At 42.2% G+C, this 17,747-nt stretch overlaps 1 protein-coding gene across 3 annotated transcripts in view; it reads right to left on the reverse strand.

Moving 5' to 3' along the window:
• The window catches only part of jmjd1cb (jumonji domain containing 1Cb), a 173,811-nt gene that overhangs the window by 65,135 nt on the left and 90,929 nt on the right, over positions 1 to 17,747 (reverse strand). For 2 of the 3 annotated variants that reach the window (XM_015976266.3, XM_070545366.1), the window contains exons 3-7: positions 11,916 to 12,029; positions 7,889 to 7,994; positions 7,632 to 7,756; positions 7,048 to 7,188; positions 6,568 to 6,609 (exon numbers count right to left, since the gene is read on the reverse strand). In XM_015976266.3, coding sequence (XP_015831752.3) covers positions 6,568 to 6,609; positions 7,048 to 7,188; positions 7,632 to 7,756; positions 7,889 to 7,994; positions 11,916 to 12,029 — 528 coding nt within the window. Of the gene's footprint in view, positions 1 to 6,567; positions 6,610 to 7,047; positions 7,189 to 7,631; positions 7,757 to 7,888; positions 7,995 to 11,915; positions 12,030 to 17,081; positions 17,221 to 17,747 lie in introns of those variants that run through there. The other variant, XM_070545367.1, reaches the window with a different exon arrangement.

Consider the following 17,747-nt stretch of genomic DNA (forward strand, 5'->3'; position numbering starts at 1 on the left):
AATGTGGATTTAAATGGCAGAAATACCAGAACACACTCTTTTCCCAAGGTCGCTGACATGAGAGAACAATTCCCAGCAGTCGTCGCTAAACATCCAGCTGTTAAAGGCTAGGTATGCAAGTTGAAATTGGAAAATAACTTTAAAATGCTTACATTTGACCATGTATGAGACAAAGTAAGTAATCTGTCATGTTTTATCTTTCTCCTAAGTACTTCCCTGGCCCCAATAGCTAAACGAATAATTTCTGTGAGCCTACCGCGTTGACCAATAGCACAGACTATATGTATTTTTTTCTAATCATAGACGTGAAGATGATTTGGAAGGAGTAGAGCTGATAGAGCATGGTGACAGTCCAACCAACTTTCCTTGCGCAACCTTTTGTTTTCTTTATTCCACACACACACAATACTTGTTTCATCTTCAGAGGAAGACAAAACAACAGATGGACACTGGTGATGAGGACTACATTACATCTATATACACAAGGTAATTTCTGTTTACTGTGTCCACATTCATAAACACTGCAATATAAGATAAATAATAAAGTTATTGTGTTTGCAAGAGTGGAGTGGTTCTGAAAACTAAAATCAAACATGACACTTAAGAGGACACTGTTCAGGATTTAAGCACTTGCTCTAGCACTCAGACTCACATAGGAGCTGTAAAGAGGCGAGCAGAGGAGTCCATACAGCAAGTTTGTCTCGTTAAAAGAATTTTTTCTTCTTGTCGATTAGTTTGCTGCTACAAATAACTGCATGTCTCATTTCAAATAGACAACATGGAGCTGGAGGCTGTATAAGGTGGCCAAAGGTGACAACTACATCCCAGAACATAAAACCATGATGGTTAACAACGCTCGACTTTCTCGCTGCAACAAACCAAGGCCCGAGGATCTAAGAAGTTACGGTTTGTTGTCTGGAGTCCCACTGTAGCGTACTCAAAGGTCAGGTATTCACATCAGAAATGACCAGAACTTAACTTTTAATTTGCAGTCACAAACATCCCATCTGTCTGGCCTCCTAACGAAAAACACTGCACAAGGCCTTGTCACCGGATAAAGGAACCATATTTCCTAGCTCGCTTATCTTGGCTGGAACAAAAGTCATGCGACAGATTAGACTTTCTGCACTTTCACTCTGAATAAAGTTCATCTTCCTTGAATCATAAATGACTTGACTACTGTGGAGGTTGATATAATCAAATGCATTGAATGAACAAGATGCTTAAATCCCAGTGTTTGAATAATCTGGGCATTAATCGATGATGTGTCAAAATGAATATTTTTCCTGCAATGATCCATTTCAGATCTTAAATAACACCAGGGTAGTGTCTGTTAATCTCGAAGCACCTCGTGATTTTTATCTTGAGAGGTGCTATACAAATGATATTTTCTTCTTCTTCTTCTATCCAACACATTATAATAAGATTATTATTAATGTTTAACATTTTTGCTTCACATAAGTGTTGAGAACATTTTCACTTCCCACTAAGAGTTAACCTCTCTGGGTATCTGAGTGAAGGCATGATTTCTGAGGTATTTTGGTAATGCCTTTTTAATGTGTCAATTAGAGCCCTGCACTGGAGCCCTAGGCCCATGGGTCAGCCCGGCCCGACGGCCCGAGGGCCGGGCTTCGGGCCAACGACTGTGTAATTACCTCGGACACGGGCCGGGCACCATTATTTTTAATCGAATTCATAAAAAAAACTGAAACACTTGAACGCAGCAGCATCTGCCTGCTTCTCACGCACCGGCACCCGTTAGCTCAGTTAAGGTGTGTGTGGTTTATAAATGCGCCTTTATAAACGAATTCTCAAACTGCTGATTGAAACATGTGCCTCTATTCCAGTATGCCATTTTATGTCCACTTTGATGTCAGAAACCATTCGTTTATTCTCATGAAAACGGCAGCATTCGATTTTTCTGTGAATAAATTCGCTCTGCAGTTAAAAAAATACAGCATTCATTGCTGGTTTTTATCTAACTGGAGAGCACATTTTCAGAGCGGCAGATTAAATTTACAAATACTATATTAATTGGGGGCGTTTATTTAATCTGCCGCTCTGAAAATGCGCTCTGTAGTTAGAAAATTAGAATGCTGCTTTTTTTTTTATTGCACAAGAGCGCGTTTTCAGAGCAGATTAAATTTACAAACGCATCCAATTAATATAGTGTTCGTAAATTTCATCTGCCGCTCGGAAAATACGCTCTGTTAGAAAAAAAAAAGCTGCATTGATGCTGTTTTTCTTTCTTTTTTTTTCTTTTTTTTACTGCAGAACGCTTCTCACAGATAATTAGAATGCGGAGCATTCTATCACGCTAAAACATTATGAAAGGTTGAAAAAATAAGTCGGGCTCGGGTCAGGCCAGAGAATTCTCAAAACCTTTTCGGACCGGGTCGGGCTGGGGCTCCACCCCCTCGGGCCGGGCCGGACACGGGCACAGATTTTAAGCCCGTGCAGGGCTCTAGTGTCATTTCTTAACGCTACACCACCAGCAATAGATTTATGGTGACGATGAAATATATTCTGCCTTAAGTCTCCCCTAAAAAAATACGCTGTAATTGATGACTTCTTTTTTATTTTTACAGGCCAAGTTTTGATGCAGAAACAGGTTTTGGGGGAATCTAAATAAAAATAAAAACACTGTTCTTACTGTTGGTAATTATATTTAAAATCTAAAAATACAGTTGTGGTCAGAAGTTTACATACACTTGTAAAAAATATAATATATGTCTCTACTGAGTGTCCCGTTATTTCTAAAACTCTGATTTTTCTCTGATAGAGTGATTGGAACAGATACTTCTTTGTCACAAAAAACATTCATGAAGTTTGGTTCTTTAATGTCTTTATTATGGGTTAACAGAGAAAAGTGATCACATTTGCTTTGTCACAAATATACATACAGCAGTGCTAATATTTGGTTACATGTCCCTTAGCCATTTTCACTTCAATTAGGCGCTTTTGGTAGCCATCCACAAGCTTCTGGTTGAATCTTTGACCACTCCTCTTGACAGAATTGGTGAAGTTCAGTTACATTTGATGGCTTTCTGACATGGACTTGTTTCTTCAGCACTGTCCACATGTTTTCAATGGGGTTTAAGTCAGGACTTTGGGAAGGCCATTCTAAAACCCTTATTCTAGCCTGATTTAGCCATTCCTTTACCACTTTTGATGTGTGTTTGGGGTCATTGTCCTGTTGGAACACCCAACTGCGCCCAAGACCCAACCTTCGTGCTGATGATTTTAGGTTATGTTGAAGAATGTGAAGGTAATCCTCCTTCTTCATTATCCCATTTACTCTCTGTAAAGCACCAGTTCCATTGGCAGCAAAACAGCCCCACAGCATAATATTCCCACCACCATGCTTGACTGTAGGCATGGTGTTCTTGGGGTTAAAGGCCTCACCTTTTCTCCTCCAAACATATTGCTGGGCATTGTGGCCAAAAAGCTCGATTTTTGTTTCGTCTGACCACAGAACTTTCCTCCAGAAGGTCTTATCTTTGTCCATGTGATCAGCAGCAAACTTCAGTCGAGCCTTAAGGTGCCGCTTTTGGAGTAAGGGCTTCCTTCTTGCACGGCAGCCTCTCAGTCCATGGAGATGCAAAACACGTTTGACTGTGGACAATGACACCTGTGTTCCAGCAGCTTCTAATTCTTGGCAGATCTGCTTTTTGGTGATTCTTGGTTCACTCTTTACCCTCCTGACCAATTTTCTCTCAGCAGCAGGTGATAGCTTGCGTTTTCTTCCTGATCTTGGCAGTGATGAAACAGTGCCATGCACCTTATACTTACAAACAATTGTTTGCACTGTTGCTCTTGGGACCTGCAGCTGCTTTGAAATGGCCCCAAGTGACTTTCCTGACTTGTTCAAGTCAATAATTCGCTTTTTCAGATCCATGCTGAGCTCCTTTGACTTTCCCATTGTAGCGTTTGTGGGCGTTTGTATCCAATGAGCCCTATTTACCTGGCCTAAGAGAAGTCACCTGCTGTAGTCACATAATCACTCACAAGAAGTTAAGAGGCCATGCTATGAAGCTCAGTTCACTGACACGTTTCTAAGTCACCTAAATTGCTAGTTCATGTTGCTGTATGTATACTTGTGACCCAGCAAATGTGATCACTGTTCTCTGTTAACCCATAATAAAGACATTAAAGAACCAAACTTCATGAATGTTTTTTGTGACAAAGAAGTATCTGTTCCAATCACTCTATCAGAGAAAAATCAGAGTTTTAGAAATAACGGGACACTCAGTAGAGCCATTATATTATATTTTTTACAAGTGTATGTAAACTTCTGACCACAACTGTATATTTGAAAATAAAGATTATTTTTGACACATCTGAACTAATTGGAGACTTATGGAAAATGTTTGAGGTAGGTGTTGAGAAGATGCTGTTGTCGTAGATGAGGTATTTCACATTTACAGTAGTTTACAAATGTAACACAGAGGAGCTTAGCTTTATAAATACTTTATTATAGAACGCTGAACACATCACAGTAAAAAAGATTAGTTACAAATCGTTAGATTAGTCATATGAAACAGAAATAATGTAAATTACTAATTAGTTACAATTATTCCTTAAAATCTTTTTTGAATAAATCCAGCATCATTCCCAATTGGGATAAGGAATTTGTCCCTCAACCTCCAGACTACACAACTTGGAATTACTACTCTGTTGTCCCCTCAGGTTTATCATATGATCATGCTACATATTGTCTGTAAGACGCAGGTCAAAATTCGTACCGCAGTGTCCTGGCCAGGCTGAAGTGCCCCTTTTGAAGTATTAACGCTTCCATGTGTGGGACAACTCTTGACTATTGGCAGCAAAATCCGTTTCTAAATCAGTTGGCATCTCTGTAGCAGGAACATGCAGACCAAGACAGTTCATTTGATAATAGGAGTAGCTCCAGGAGACAAGAGGGTAAGACATCAAACAACACCAGCGTCTTCGTCCAGCCCGTCATTAGCCTGTGAGAGTTCAGGTTCTGTAGTTATTGCTATAAAAGTTAAGGATTTATTAATACAACATTATTTTTTAATATTATTGTGCTCACCTGTTCAAGCTATGCGTTTTGGTCCAAGATTCTGAACTTGAGGTAAATCTACTTCTCCAAGGTTCACAGCAGCACAACAACCTCTAAAGGCTGATGGGCAGCTCCGTTTTAAACCACGTCTGCTTGATGAGGCGACAGGAGGTTCAAACTCTTCCAGCTCTAGTGTTAGAATAACACTACAGTCACTGGTTGAAACAAAGCACCAAACATACAAAATAACCAGTAAACCTCTGGTACCAACCAGGATTATAGAAAGAGTACACAGAAGGTTGTGTTTACTCATGATATGTCTGAATAATTCTTATGTACATTCATCCCTTCTTAAATGACTGCAGTATAAAATGTAAACTAGCCCATGGGGCTAATGCTAAGATAAGCTAATAATATGCTAGTGACTCCTAGTAAAATGCCAACAATGTGATGGTAGTGGGTTTATTTATAGATTATGTCATTTGTCTTTTTAAAATATCTATAGACATTCTTTATAAATTACTTTTGTTAACAATGAAGAGCTAAAGTTTTGATTGGAAACATCATCCTTACCTTAAAAACTCCATTGCTAACGCTAGCTCAGCTCTGGGTCAAAGTAGCGATGCTCCCTCTGTTGACTCGGCTTTCCTTGTGCGTGCACGTTAGGAGGCGTGGCTTTCAGCTCTTACAGGGAGGCCAGGGGAGGGAGCAACAGCCTTTCAAATTTTAAAACCTTCTACTCCTCGCCCTGATGATGTCAACTTATGGACCCTGCCTTTAAGGCTATAACTACATTAGCATTTATCATCGCCATTGATTAGCAAGACTCAGAGGTCTCATGTCAAAACAAGACGTAGAGGAACAAATTCATGCATTCATCTCCAGCAGGCTGGGTGAAGCTGCTTTTGGTCACTATGCTGCACGCAGATAGAATCAGCTTCTTCATGACCTCAATTGTGCCCCAACGCTAATAGCTTTTGACTCAAAATTAAAAACCTTCATGTATTCATTAGACTTTGAATACATGTTTCTTATGCTGCTCCTTCTGCACTGTAACTGCTACCTTTTGACTAGGCTTTTGTTTGTTTGTTGAATCTGAAATTATGTCTACATTTCTTTGATTTATTGTGTTTGCTGTTCTGTAAAGCATGCTGAATTGCCTTTGTGTTTGAAATGTGCTATACAAATAAAGCTGACTTACTAGTAATTCTTTTGCTTCGCTCACGGGCTCCAAGAGCACTCGGCCGTGATCGACAATTTAGAAGAAAAGGTGTTCTCTTTGCTTTTGTGCAGTGCGGCTGCCCGTGCTGGAACGCGTTTGTAGCCTCCTGCTCGCTCCTGCTTTAACGCGCCTTGTCGCTCCTCGATTAGCTACCCCAAATGTACCCATTGATGTAGCCGGCTGCTCCCATTAAATAAGCCCAGAAATCAGATGTATATCCCCGTCCAAAACATGATCACCAAGAGCACCTCTGATGCATGTGCACGGTTCTGCTGTGTTTGGGTGTGAGAGGGTTCTGGGAGTGGGGGTTGAAAGATACCTGAGAGCTTCCAGTAGTTCCGCTGGGTCTCCCTCCTGTCGTCTTTAATGAACAAAAAATAAAAACAAGAAGAAAAAGTGAACATAAATAAAATGTGTGAGAAGATTTCAGTGACTGTGGGATAAAAAGGGAACAGTTAAATGTGAGATTTATTCATGTGTATTATGTGAGGCAGCGTTACAAACACAAATAAAACAATGGATTTGTGTCACCCTCTGGTGACAAAGTAATGAAGTTAACTTACTGGTCACCAAACCAGAATAGATGATGACTGAGCATATGATCAAAATACACGCACACACACACACACACACACTCACATACTGGTCACAAACTATTCATAGGTATTTTGTTTGGTGCAAATATCTTGTTTTTGTAAATAAATGTACACAAAGACAGTTGATAATTGTCATAGTCTGGATACTGGTGTGTGTGTGTGTGTGTGGGGGGGGGGGGGGGGGGGGGGTAATCTGTACTCACATGGGCAGAATTGTTCTGGCTGGATCGTGACCTTCGTCTGGATGTGATGCCAATGTTTTCCCCTTTCAGCAGAGAGTGGACAACGTCATCAAGAAAGGTCATCTGTACCATAGATGGATCCACATTCTGAGGTTCCAGTACCTGAGAACCCATGCACATGCATGCAAGCATCATCATAATCATCGTTGTACACTGTACAGTTTTTAATGTCACAAAGCTACAACACAAAGATACGTTCACTGAACTTCAACGGCTTACACCATCAGAGCTTAACTGGACAGGAGATTCACATCATTGCTGAGCAGCCAACAAATGTTCAGCAATAGTGTGATGCCATCACAAGAATCTCTGAGGAACAAATCCAACACCTTGTTGAATCTCTGAAAGCAAGACCTAATAAAAAGGGTTTCTGTACTTTCTAATAGGGACCAGTGAGTATCTTCTGTATTCCAGGACAGATTGTGACGCAAACAGTTCGTGAAGAAGTCTGGAGCCACTAACATCCTATATACTTATAGACCACACTGCCAAATGTAAAACCTTCTAATGGTACCCATATTTAGGACCACCCAAGACTACTATACCTGGTCATTCATAACGACCATGTTTCGACTGAAGAGGTCGTGATGTGTGATGATCCCAGTAAACCATTGGGTTGCCGAGTCTTGTCTGTACACACGCACACGGTATCCATTTAAAGAGTAGGGTCCTGGAGGCAGCAGTAATCTTCATCAGTCAAACAGTAAGATGTGACAGCAGACCCAAGACACATTCAACAGAACATATTCAACACAAACCGCAATTTAAAAAATACAGGAAAATCACTTATTAAGGAGCTTACCTTGCATAAAAATTTCCTGCACCTTCTGGTTTTTCAGCCAGCCTTTTACTTCGTCATGAAGCTGAGGGTAGTCTCTCAACACTGGGTTATGACTGTCCACCTCATCCTGAAGGACACACCATCAGACCGTCAGACACCTAAGAAATGTTTAAACTGGACCATTTACACAACAGTGCTTGTCCATCATATGTATAAGAGACCCTATTCGGAACTTCCATTTTGGCACACGATGGTGTAGGTCGCATCTACTGTCACTCCTACAGAGTAGGGGTATTTTTTGATGTTTTTAGGTGCATTTTTGTGATTTATTTTATATTTTCGCTGATTGTTATTTGTTGTGCTTCAGGGCCGCATTTGACTTTGCCTGGCCTGCCAGACTCCCCCTCTGTCTAATTCTGCACAGAGAAAGGATCTGGGAACTGTCCTATTCAAATAACCCCACCCCCTGAGAATTCTAACCGAGCCAATCAGCGCTGAGTAGCGTACGCCACACACCATAACGAGTTTGTCATAAACATGGCGACTGAAGCAGAGTTCGCTGCGGCTCTCTCCTCTGTTCTAAATGACTTGGACACGTCTTTAAAACCACAACAAGTAGAAGCGCTAAAAGCCTTTCTCCTAAAAAAAGATGTTGGCGCTGTCGCCAGACTCCATTTTTGACTACTGCAAAAAAAACTACAGCGTCGGACGTCACACACAGCGACGCTCAGTTTCTCATAAACAAAGACAGCGGCGGAGTTCGCTGCGGCTCTTTCCTCTGTTATAAATAACTTGAATGTCTTTAAAACCACAACAGGTAGAAGTACTAAAAGCCTTTCTTCTTCTAAAAAAAAAAAAGATATTTGCGCCATTGCCAGACGCCTTTTTTTTAACTACAGCTAAAAAACTACAGCGTCGTGCGATACATTCTGCATTTCCGTCTTTTTTCTGATTGGTTATTTAGTTGGTTTGTACTAAAATATCAAATGGCCTGTAGCGCCTTCTTAAGGTTCTACAAACCCCTGAGACACAATCAGTCATTCACCCATTGACACACATTCATATGCTGGTCAGGATGAGCGACGATGTAGTCACAGCTGCACTGGGGCGCAATGGTAGAGGCAAGCAAAGAGTGCTGAAAACTGGCACCAACGGTCCCTCCAACCATCACCAGCTGGCAAGGTGGGTTATTGTCTTTCCCATGGACACAACAGCAGCATTCTCTGGTCGGAGCTGGGATAGAACCTGCAGCCTTTCTATTACTGCACAACCCGCTCTACCTCCTGAGCCTCTGCAGAACTACTATGTAGACAATGCCAAGACTCTTCAGAAAACCAGGGAACAAATACAAATATGCAATATGGTCATTTGCTTTGCAGGGGGGTGATGTGGGGTAAATGTGGTTGCTGTTCTAATGTTTCTTCTTTGTTGTTGTCCGAGAAATGTTTTTGTGTTGTTGATTTAGTTTGCTGCCCGAAAATGCAAACAGCTGATCTAACAGTCATTTGCAGCCATCTGCTCAGCAGATTCCTCATTGTGTGCGCCTAATTTTCACCAAGTTTTCTGCCTCACAACATGCAGAGGTGAAAATCAAACGGGTTAGATATTTTTCACCTCACAGGTCACAGAACTCGCTGTGTACTACTACTTTTTGTCCAAGATGGCAGCCCTGGTTGTGTGATCTTATAGTTAATGTTTTCTTTCCATTTTGTGAAATTTTTGGAGTAGGTGTTTTAATTAACATTCTCAATATTTTTGGGAAGTTTTTTGGCTCATGCAATTTGGCAGATGGTCCTGGATTGTTTCTCCACCTCAACCTTTCTTGCAGAAACAGTGAGGCCTGTAGTCTGAGACAGATCCTGTTTGACCACATTCCTAGAAAACAAAGGCCTGCTGTGTGGTGTGGTTGATCCCAAACTTCTCATAATCTAACTCACAAGCTTCAACAGTGTTGCCATATGTACGATAATTATCGTATTTGTACCATAATTTTGGGCTCTGTACGATGTACGATCAATAGTTTCAAAAATCCTCAAATGTACGATAATTTCACATTGCACCTAGTAACACCGTCTTTTGCTGTGGCTTTCCCAAGTCAATTACATCATTTTAAACTGTTCTGAAGTCAGATTTCACCTCAGTGCTTACAGGTTTGGGGTTAGGGTTAGATGTTTATTTAAACAGGGCAATATAAAACACCTTCTTTGTTATATTATATTGGAGTGAGAAGTCATTTATAGAACAATATTTTCAAATTTATAATGTACGATCATTTGTACTGAAAAACGATAATTTAGGCCTCTCTGTACGATATTGTGGGATTTTGGATCTGGCAACACTGAGCTTCAATCACCTTCAGCTTGGATCCTGCTCTGACCTTCCTTTGTCAGTGGCTCAGACATTAGCTGGTATGGCCAGAATCTTTCACCATTTTCAACTAGGATCCTGCTGGTTTCTGCTTGGCCCTTCTGGTCTCTGCCTGGCTTTATCTGGTTTCTGTTAGCCTGAATGGGGCCTTCCATCATATTTGGACTGGATCGCTTGTGTCTGCTACACCCACTTGGATCCTGGTTCTTCTGTATTGGCCCTGCTGCATGCCCCCAAGAGCCTGGTTTGGCCTTGAGCTTCCGGGCCGGGCCTGTGTCAGCCACCTGGAGCCTGCTGAGTGGCTTTGCCAAGTAGGTGCTAACTGCAACAACATCCTGGAGACAGAGCCTTCACCACCTTCCTAGAACCTGGATTAATTACTGAGCTGCTCATAACCATTATTCTGCTGATTTGATATTTTTCAAGATTGTTTGGCTTTAAGCCTGAAGTGGATTTCATCACACAAAGAACCCTTGCTGGATCATGCTCCTATAGCAGTAATATACCTTGAAACACAAAATATCACCACTCATCACCACACTGTCTTTGCTAACATTATGTAATATTGTTAAAGTTCCTCATGAGCCCCAAGATTGCAGTGCAGACCCTCCAATTTTTGTTATACCTTGTGGAGGAACATGTGCAGGTAACTGGATGCTTGAAAACAAAAGCCCCCTTCAGGCAGGCCATGAAAAACGGAAATGTTCGGGAATCTGTCCTTAAGACCTTTGTGTCTGAATACAAACATCGGATAACCTCTTCCGTAAATAAACCGGACGACGCCCCTAGTAACAGGACAGGACTTGTTACGGACAGGGTGGCTGCTTTAGACTGGTGAGGTCGAGTTCCGGACAAGGAGGAGGAGGGGACCGGGGGACGCTGTGCGCACCTAGATAGCTCGCTCATGTAGCATGCGGCGAACCATGGCAGCTCGCCTCCTACGGTACCGTCTCCTAGATGCGCAACGGAGCGCTTCACACCGCTTCCGTGATTCCTTTATTAACCATTGATCTGCATCATCCAGGCGTCTTCGTGTGCACAGAATTATGCTTAACATAAGTCTGATCAGTGAGAGGAATTCTATCTCTTCGTCGGCCATGTTTGACTGAATAGCTTTGTTTGGGTAAATGACGCAAATACGCCCGCCGCACTATGTTTATGCAATATCCGGGTACAGCCTTCCAATTGCAATGGCACACCAGATACTGACCGTTTCTGGGTCCCCAGACCCCCAATAAAGCAAAAAACTGCACATTCCAGGGTGGCCTTTTATTGTGGGCAGTCTAAGGTACACCTGTTCACTACTCATGATGTCAGATCAGCATCTTGATGTGGCACACCTGTGAGGTGGGATGGATTATCTCAGCAAAGCAGAAGTGCTCACTATCACACATTTAGACTGATTTGTGAACAATGTTTGAGATAAATGGTAATATTGTGTATCTGGAATGAATTTTAGATCTTTAAGTCCATCTCATGAAAAATCGGAGCAGAAACAAAAGTGATGAGTTTATATTTTTGTTCAGTGTAAATCATGTTAAAAAGAATAGTATATTTATGCACGCAATTTTATCTCTGCAGCCGCTTTAACTGATCATTTGAACCAAAGTAACACTGTGTGTGTGTGTGTGTGTGTGTGTGTGTGTGTGTGTGTGTGTGTGTGTGTGTGTGTGTTGATTACCTGGTAAGGTTGGCAGGACGAATGGTCAGAAAGGAAGTCCAGCTGTCGATCCAACAAGAATTCCACTGCTGTTACAGGAGACAACAGGCTTTTCCCCACCACTGGCTTAAATGCCTGCAAAAAGAAACAAGCCTAGGTTTCTACCAAGACCAATTCATGCACCTGCCTAATTTTGATAAACAATTACCGTACGCTTTCTGTAAATCCTATAAACTATGTTTCATTTCTCAAATATCTCGGTGTGTGTCTCCTTTATGATATATTTAACTAAAATATTTAATCATAACAACCAACAATTTATAAAAGAAAATCATGAAGATTAACAAGACTGCCCAAACTTTCACATTCCACTGTTAACTAAAGAGCTGAGAGAGTGTGTGCTTTGATGCTGACACACTGCCCCAGATGTCACCAAGACGACGCAGCGCCTTCAACGCACGCATGCACGAGCTCCAGGAGCAGAGGGCAGGTGTATGGATCACTGAATGACATAATAAAACTCACGTCTAAAATGTTAAAACATCCTCTGAAATTTCTCAGGGTTGATTGTTTGTGGTAACAAAATAAACCTATTTTGTTCAGATGAATTTGTCCTACTCCACAAGCTCTTTTGTGCTGCCTGTTCAATGATGAACACATCTCCTGTGGTGCCATTTTCAAAAGTGATTGTAGAGCAAAATGTGGAGGAATTCAGCCATGTTTTCTGGTGTTGCAAGTTTAATTTCGAGTGCTCTCCATGCTTATTTTCTTTCGCTTCCATTTTGCTCTTCTAATTATACTACTGCTGGTTGTTTAGAGCAAAGCCGTATGAGCCAGACTAGGGCTCAAGGGGTTAACTAATATGGTGGCAGTGTGATTATACAGTGAGGAGAACAGGCGATAAATATTCCTAAGGTGAAAGTAAACAGGTCGATATGTGACTGAAAGGACAGGGAAAAGTGCTCATTGTATTCACCTTTAACCCCTCCACTGGCATCAAATCAGCACAGCTTGGGTGCGGGGGTTTGACCTAGGATAACCTTTGGAAACTTTTATTTAGATCTTTTCAGTGACAGCAGCAGAAATACTTTTTTTGCTGCACAAACATTTGACGCCAATTTTGTTTGGTTTGCTTAATGTGGGGGGCTGGCTGACCTTTGAACACATTTACTAAGATCTCTAAAATGAAAGTAGCACAAACAATATTTTTTGCAGCACAAACGTTTGACACCAATTTTGTTAGATCTGTCACCCAGCTTCACTGGGTGACAGATCATTTGCTGCTGTGGTGCCCAGTCTCAGGAAGTCTCTCCCCCTGAGCCTGAGATCAGTGGACTCAGTGGTCTCCTTTAAAAAGCAGCTGAAAACTCACTTGTTCAAGCTGGCTTTTGTGTGACTTTTGTCACCACCCTCTCCTTATTCTGCATCCTTTCATGGGATCCATTGATTTCCCTATTTCCTATTCATGTTCATTCTCCCTTTCCTTACATTTTTTGTAAATATTCTAAATCATTTTTAAAATCTTGTTATACTTAAATTTTTTGTTTTTGGTTTTGTGAAGCGCCTCATGATTTTTATCTTGAGAGGTGCTATATAAAAGATTTTTTTCTTTCTTTCTTTCTTTCTTTTTCCCCTCCTGGACCAGAATCTCCTTGAAGCCGTGTGGAAGTCTTGCTCCATGGTATCAACAAGCCCCACAATCCAAAAAGACCTAATAGGACTATTTCTTCAGCTCGAAAGCATCTCAAACCGCTAATGTCCACCCGTGGGGTCAGGGTTTGCTGCCATGACAGGCACCAATGACCCTGCAACCATGGCTCTGGTTGGCCTCCTCAACCATGGAGGCATGGAACATGTCCCATTCGGACTGAATGACCCCTGCCTACCCCAGAACGTTTTGGAAGTTTCGTCGGAGGTGGGAATTGAAGTTTCTTCTGACAGGAGACTCCCAGAAGACAGTCCTAATACGTTTGGGCCTGCCAGGTCTGACCGGAATCCTCCCTCACAATCTGAGCCAAGTCATCACCAGGCAGGGGTCAGTTGACAGCTCCACTCCTCTCTTCACCCAAGTGTCCAAGACAGAGTGGTAGAGTGTCCAACCCCTCTCAAGGAAACTGGTTCCGGAGCCAGAGACATGCGTTGAGGTGAGTCCGACTATATCTAGTCGGAATCTCTCAACCTTGCACACTGATTCAGTCTCCTTCCTCACCAGAGAGGTGACGTTCCATGTGCCAAGAGCTGGCTTCTGTAGCCGAGGATCAGACCGCCAAGGTCCCCGCCCTTGGCTACCACCTGTCAGAGGTGGAAAGAGTACAAAAATGTCCTACTTAGGTACGAGTACCAATACTTTGATAATTTTTTTACTCAAGCACAAGTAAGAGTAGTAGCCTAAATTTTTACTCAAGTAAAAAGTATCATAAATAAAATGTACTCAAAGTAAAAGTTACTTAGATACATTATTGTCAGCGTAAGCATGGCTACATCAAAGTTGTGCAAAATCACAACGCCAGTTCACAATTCGTGTGTGTGCGCGCACGCACACACACACGCACACACTGCAGCATGTTAGAATCTTTTGAATGACTAATTTAACTACATTGAACTGCTTTAGTAATAATTGAATCTCTTATTCTGGAGTTAAATAAAGAAACAAGCTAAAACATCACATATCTGTGGCATCAAGGAGCATCTTCTGAGTTCAAACACAGGGATGGAGCACAATGTTTACACCTGAACAGTATCAGGATGTTGTAACTCACAGAGGCCTGCAGGTCTTCTGTTTTATGAGCAGAGCGCTGAGAATCCGCTTATGAGCGCTAAACGTTATTTAGCCGCTTCCGTGCGGAGCGGTAAGGAAACACATTTCAAACAAGGAACTGAGTCTGGTTACGGAACCGAGCAGAATTCTGATGACGTCACACCGGTGCGCTAGGTGCGGGTTCCAACCCACAGGAGAGGAGGGAGAGAGGAGGTAAACAGCGAGTGGACCACAGGGACTGAACTGATGTTTTTAAGCAAAACTGCGGTAAAAATGGTTGTTTGTCCTCGTTATCTAAAGTGTCCTAGCGCGACTCATCACACTCAAGTCAAATTAATCTGATCCAACCTGTCGGTACTCCGTTCAAGCTTTAATTGTACAAGCAGGGAAGAGCCATCATCTGGAGATCAACAAAGAAGACCTCCAGACAAGCTGCCTATGTGCGGGTCGCGACAGATTTTTATTTTTCTACTGTTAGTGGTGTCGGGGGCGTCTTAAAAATACTCTTGAATAATCCCCCCAGGGGATAATATTGAAACTGGTTAAACTGGAAAAGCCGGCCTCGCTACACCCTCCCCATATTTTCTCATCAGATCTGCACAAATCACGTAGGTGACCCATTTCGCCGAAAGGTGAGGGATTTTAACGTCTGCACACTGCACCTGACCGACCTCTTTGGCCCCTCCTATGAGTGGTGAACCCGTGGGAAAGGGGAACCAAGTTTACTCTTCGGGCTGTGCCCGGCCAGGTTCCATGGGCAAAACCCCACCCACCAGGCAACTGCCAATGTGCCCCACCTCAAAGCCTGGCTCCAGCCCCGGCGACTGGCGTCCGAGCGAGGGAACACGGTTTCCATATATTTTTCATCATAAGGGGTCTTGGGCTGCTTTTTGTCTGATTCCTCACCTTGAACCTGTTTGCCGCGGGTGAACCTACCAGAGGCATAAAGACTGAAGACAACTTGCGCCACAATTCCACTAGTACCTGCTTTGACTGACACTAATGTAATCTGTGCAACTGGATTGTGCTTCTGTTAAGTACCAAGTATCAGCTCTAGCTCAAATTTTCAGAACCATTCTCTGAGGAACTCCGTTTGCTCCAAGTAGGTACCATGTTGACCTTCTTTTGTAAAATGTCCAGTCCTGCAGCATCTCCTTCATGGAGTTTGTGATGGCATTAGCTGTGTGTGAACCTCTGAATACTGAACATGCAACACTTTTCTGCAAAAATAATATCAGCATCTATCCAGCATGCAGTCAGGCTCAATAAAGATGGCAGACAATGGTCTGCGGTCCGGATGTCAGTGGCAAAGCTAACAGCACTTGCTTTATCTAGATGTGTAGCAAAACACCTTTTTATGCATCGGGAGTATGGTTTTGTCAACAATGTAGTGGTGTCTGGGCAAAACGTAGTGATGCTAAAAGTTTTCAATTAAGCATTTAAACCCAACATTACTACCATCAACAGGGGCTGGTTATGGATCACAACAGACAGACATATTTTATGTTAAGGGTGCCTTTTTGCTGTCTCTTGGGAATTTGCAAGTGTTTCAGACAGTGTTGGTTGTTTGAAGTAGCCAGATGCCAGAAGATTGTTTCTTTCACCACAGAGGTCTTGCAAAAATTCTCATGCAGTGTTCTGTGATTCTGCTTCCAATGTGCGATGATCCTGAATGTATTAAACGTTCACAGTTCTGTTCCACCCCAGAAAACCTGCGCATGATAAGTGTTGCACAAATTGAAAAATGTTGAAATTCTAAAAATTGAAAAATACTGCCGCATTTCCCCACCCACCTCACCAGTTGCTGTGGACTTTACATGCTGGATCTGCGCACTGACGAACAGAAGTGCTGGAACAGAATTTAAAGTGGATTGGACTGCTTATATCAGAGATTTTTGATGCAGTCCGATGTAATCCTATTTCTGATATCGGAACGGGACATCCCTAGTCTCTTTAGATGTCACAAGCTGAATATCTGACTTTTCAAAGCTGATTAAGTCACCAATCAATCAAGTAATCCATGCTATTAGAGTAATATTACTCAGGGTTGAAACACCTATGGCACAAGCATGAATCTGACACAACATGTATGGCTGCACTGAAGCAGAAGCTAGTGGCAGAGACAACAGTCAGTAGTGGATGAAATCTGGATGAGAGCCTCATCTCCAGCGACCAGTTACACCTAGATTAAGTTCCAGGATGGATCAGAGAAAACGTTTTCTACAAGGTAGACAAAAGATTCTTTGACCACATATTAAGGATACATGAGAAAGAACAGATAACCCAGCTTAAATGGTCCAAAGTTCCAATGGTTACTGGTGTCCTTCCTATTATCTTATGACCATCACAGTTTGGGTTTTACAAATCTAAAGGTCATTCAAAAAAAAAAAAACAAGACATAAAAAAAAGGATTAAATGTGTAAGATTACCTTTCTCCTCCATCTTCATAGAACCGTCTTTGAAGACAGACTTCAAAATTGCTTTGATCTACCAGCTAGCTTGAAGAAAGAAGGAAAGGAATAGGTGAGGAAGATGGTGAAGAGGAGAAAGCAGAGCAGAGGACAAGCTACACAGCCGACATTTTAACTGCTGCTGACGAAAGACTGAGCGAGGGAAGAGGAAGGAAGAAAGGGAGGGAGAGGGAGGGAGGGAGGGAGGGCTGGCTGGCTGACACTCACTTCCTCTCCGTCTGTGTGTGACGCAGACTTGTTCTTTCTTTCACTTTCTCACTCCACCTCTGAGCCTTCAGCCTACGACGCATTCACTCCTCCACATAAGCCATTCCTGAAGAAAGAAGAGCTACAGCAGGACATAGTGTCCCACCCAAACCCGGGTCCTCATTTACAATGCTTGCTTACGGACAAGATGTCCAAAAACTGCGTAAACTTGAGAAAACGGAAGAGTGATGGAAAATGCGATGTGTGCAACTTAAAGAAAGAATTGGACCCGGGGTAAGTACATTCAGGAGACGGTGAGATGATAAAATGATTAGTTTAGGACATATTTTCACACTTGTACATCCTCTAGCGTGCACACACAAAGCTGACATGAGTCCTTGGCTCCTATTGCAACTGTAACATAAACTGGGGACTTCC

Source organism: Nothobranchius furzeri, chromosome 16 (genome assembly GCF_043380555.1).
Source record: "Nothobranchius furzeri strain GRZ-AD chromosome 16, NfurGRZ-RIMD1, whole genome shotgun sequence".
Lineage (NCBI taxonomy): Eukaryota > Metazoa > Chordata > Actinopteri > Cyprinodontiformes > Nothobranchiidae > Nothobranchius > Nothobranchius furzeri.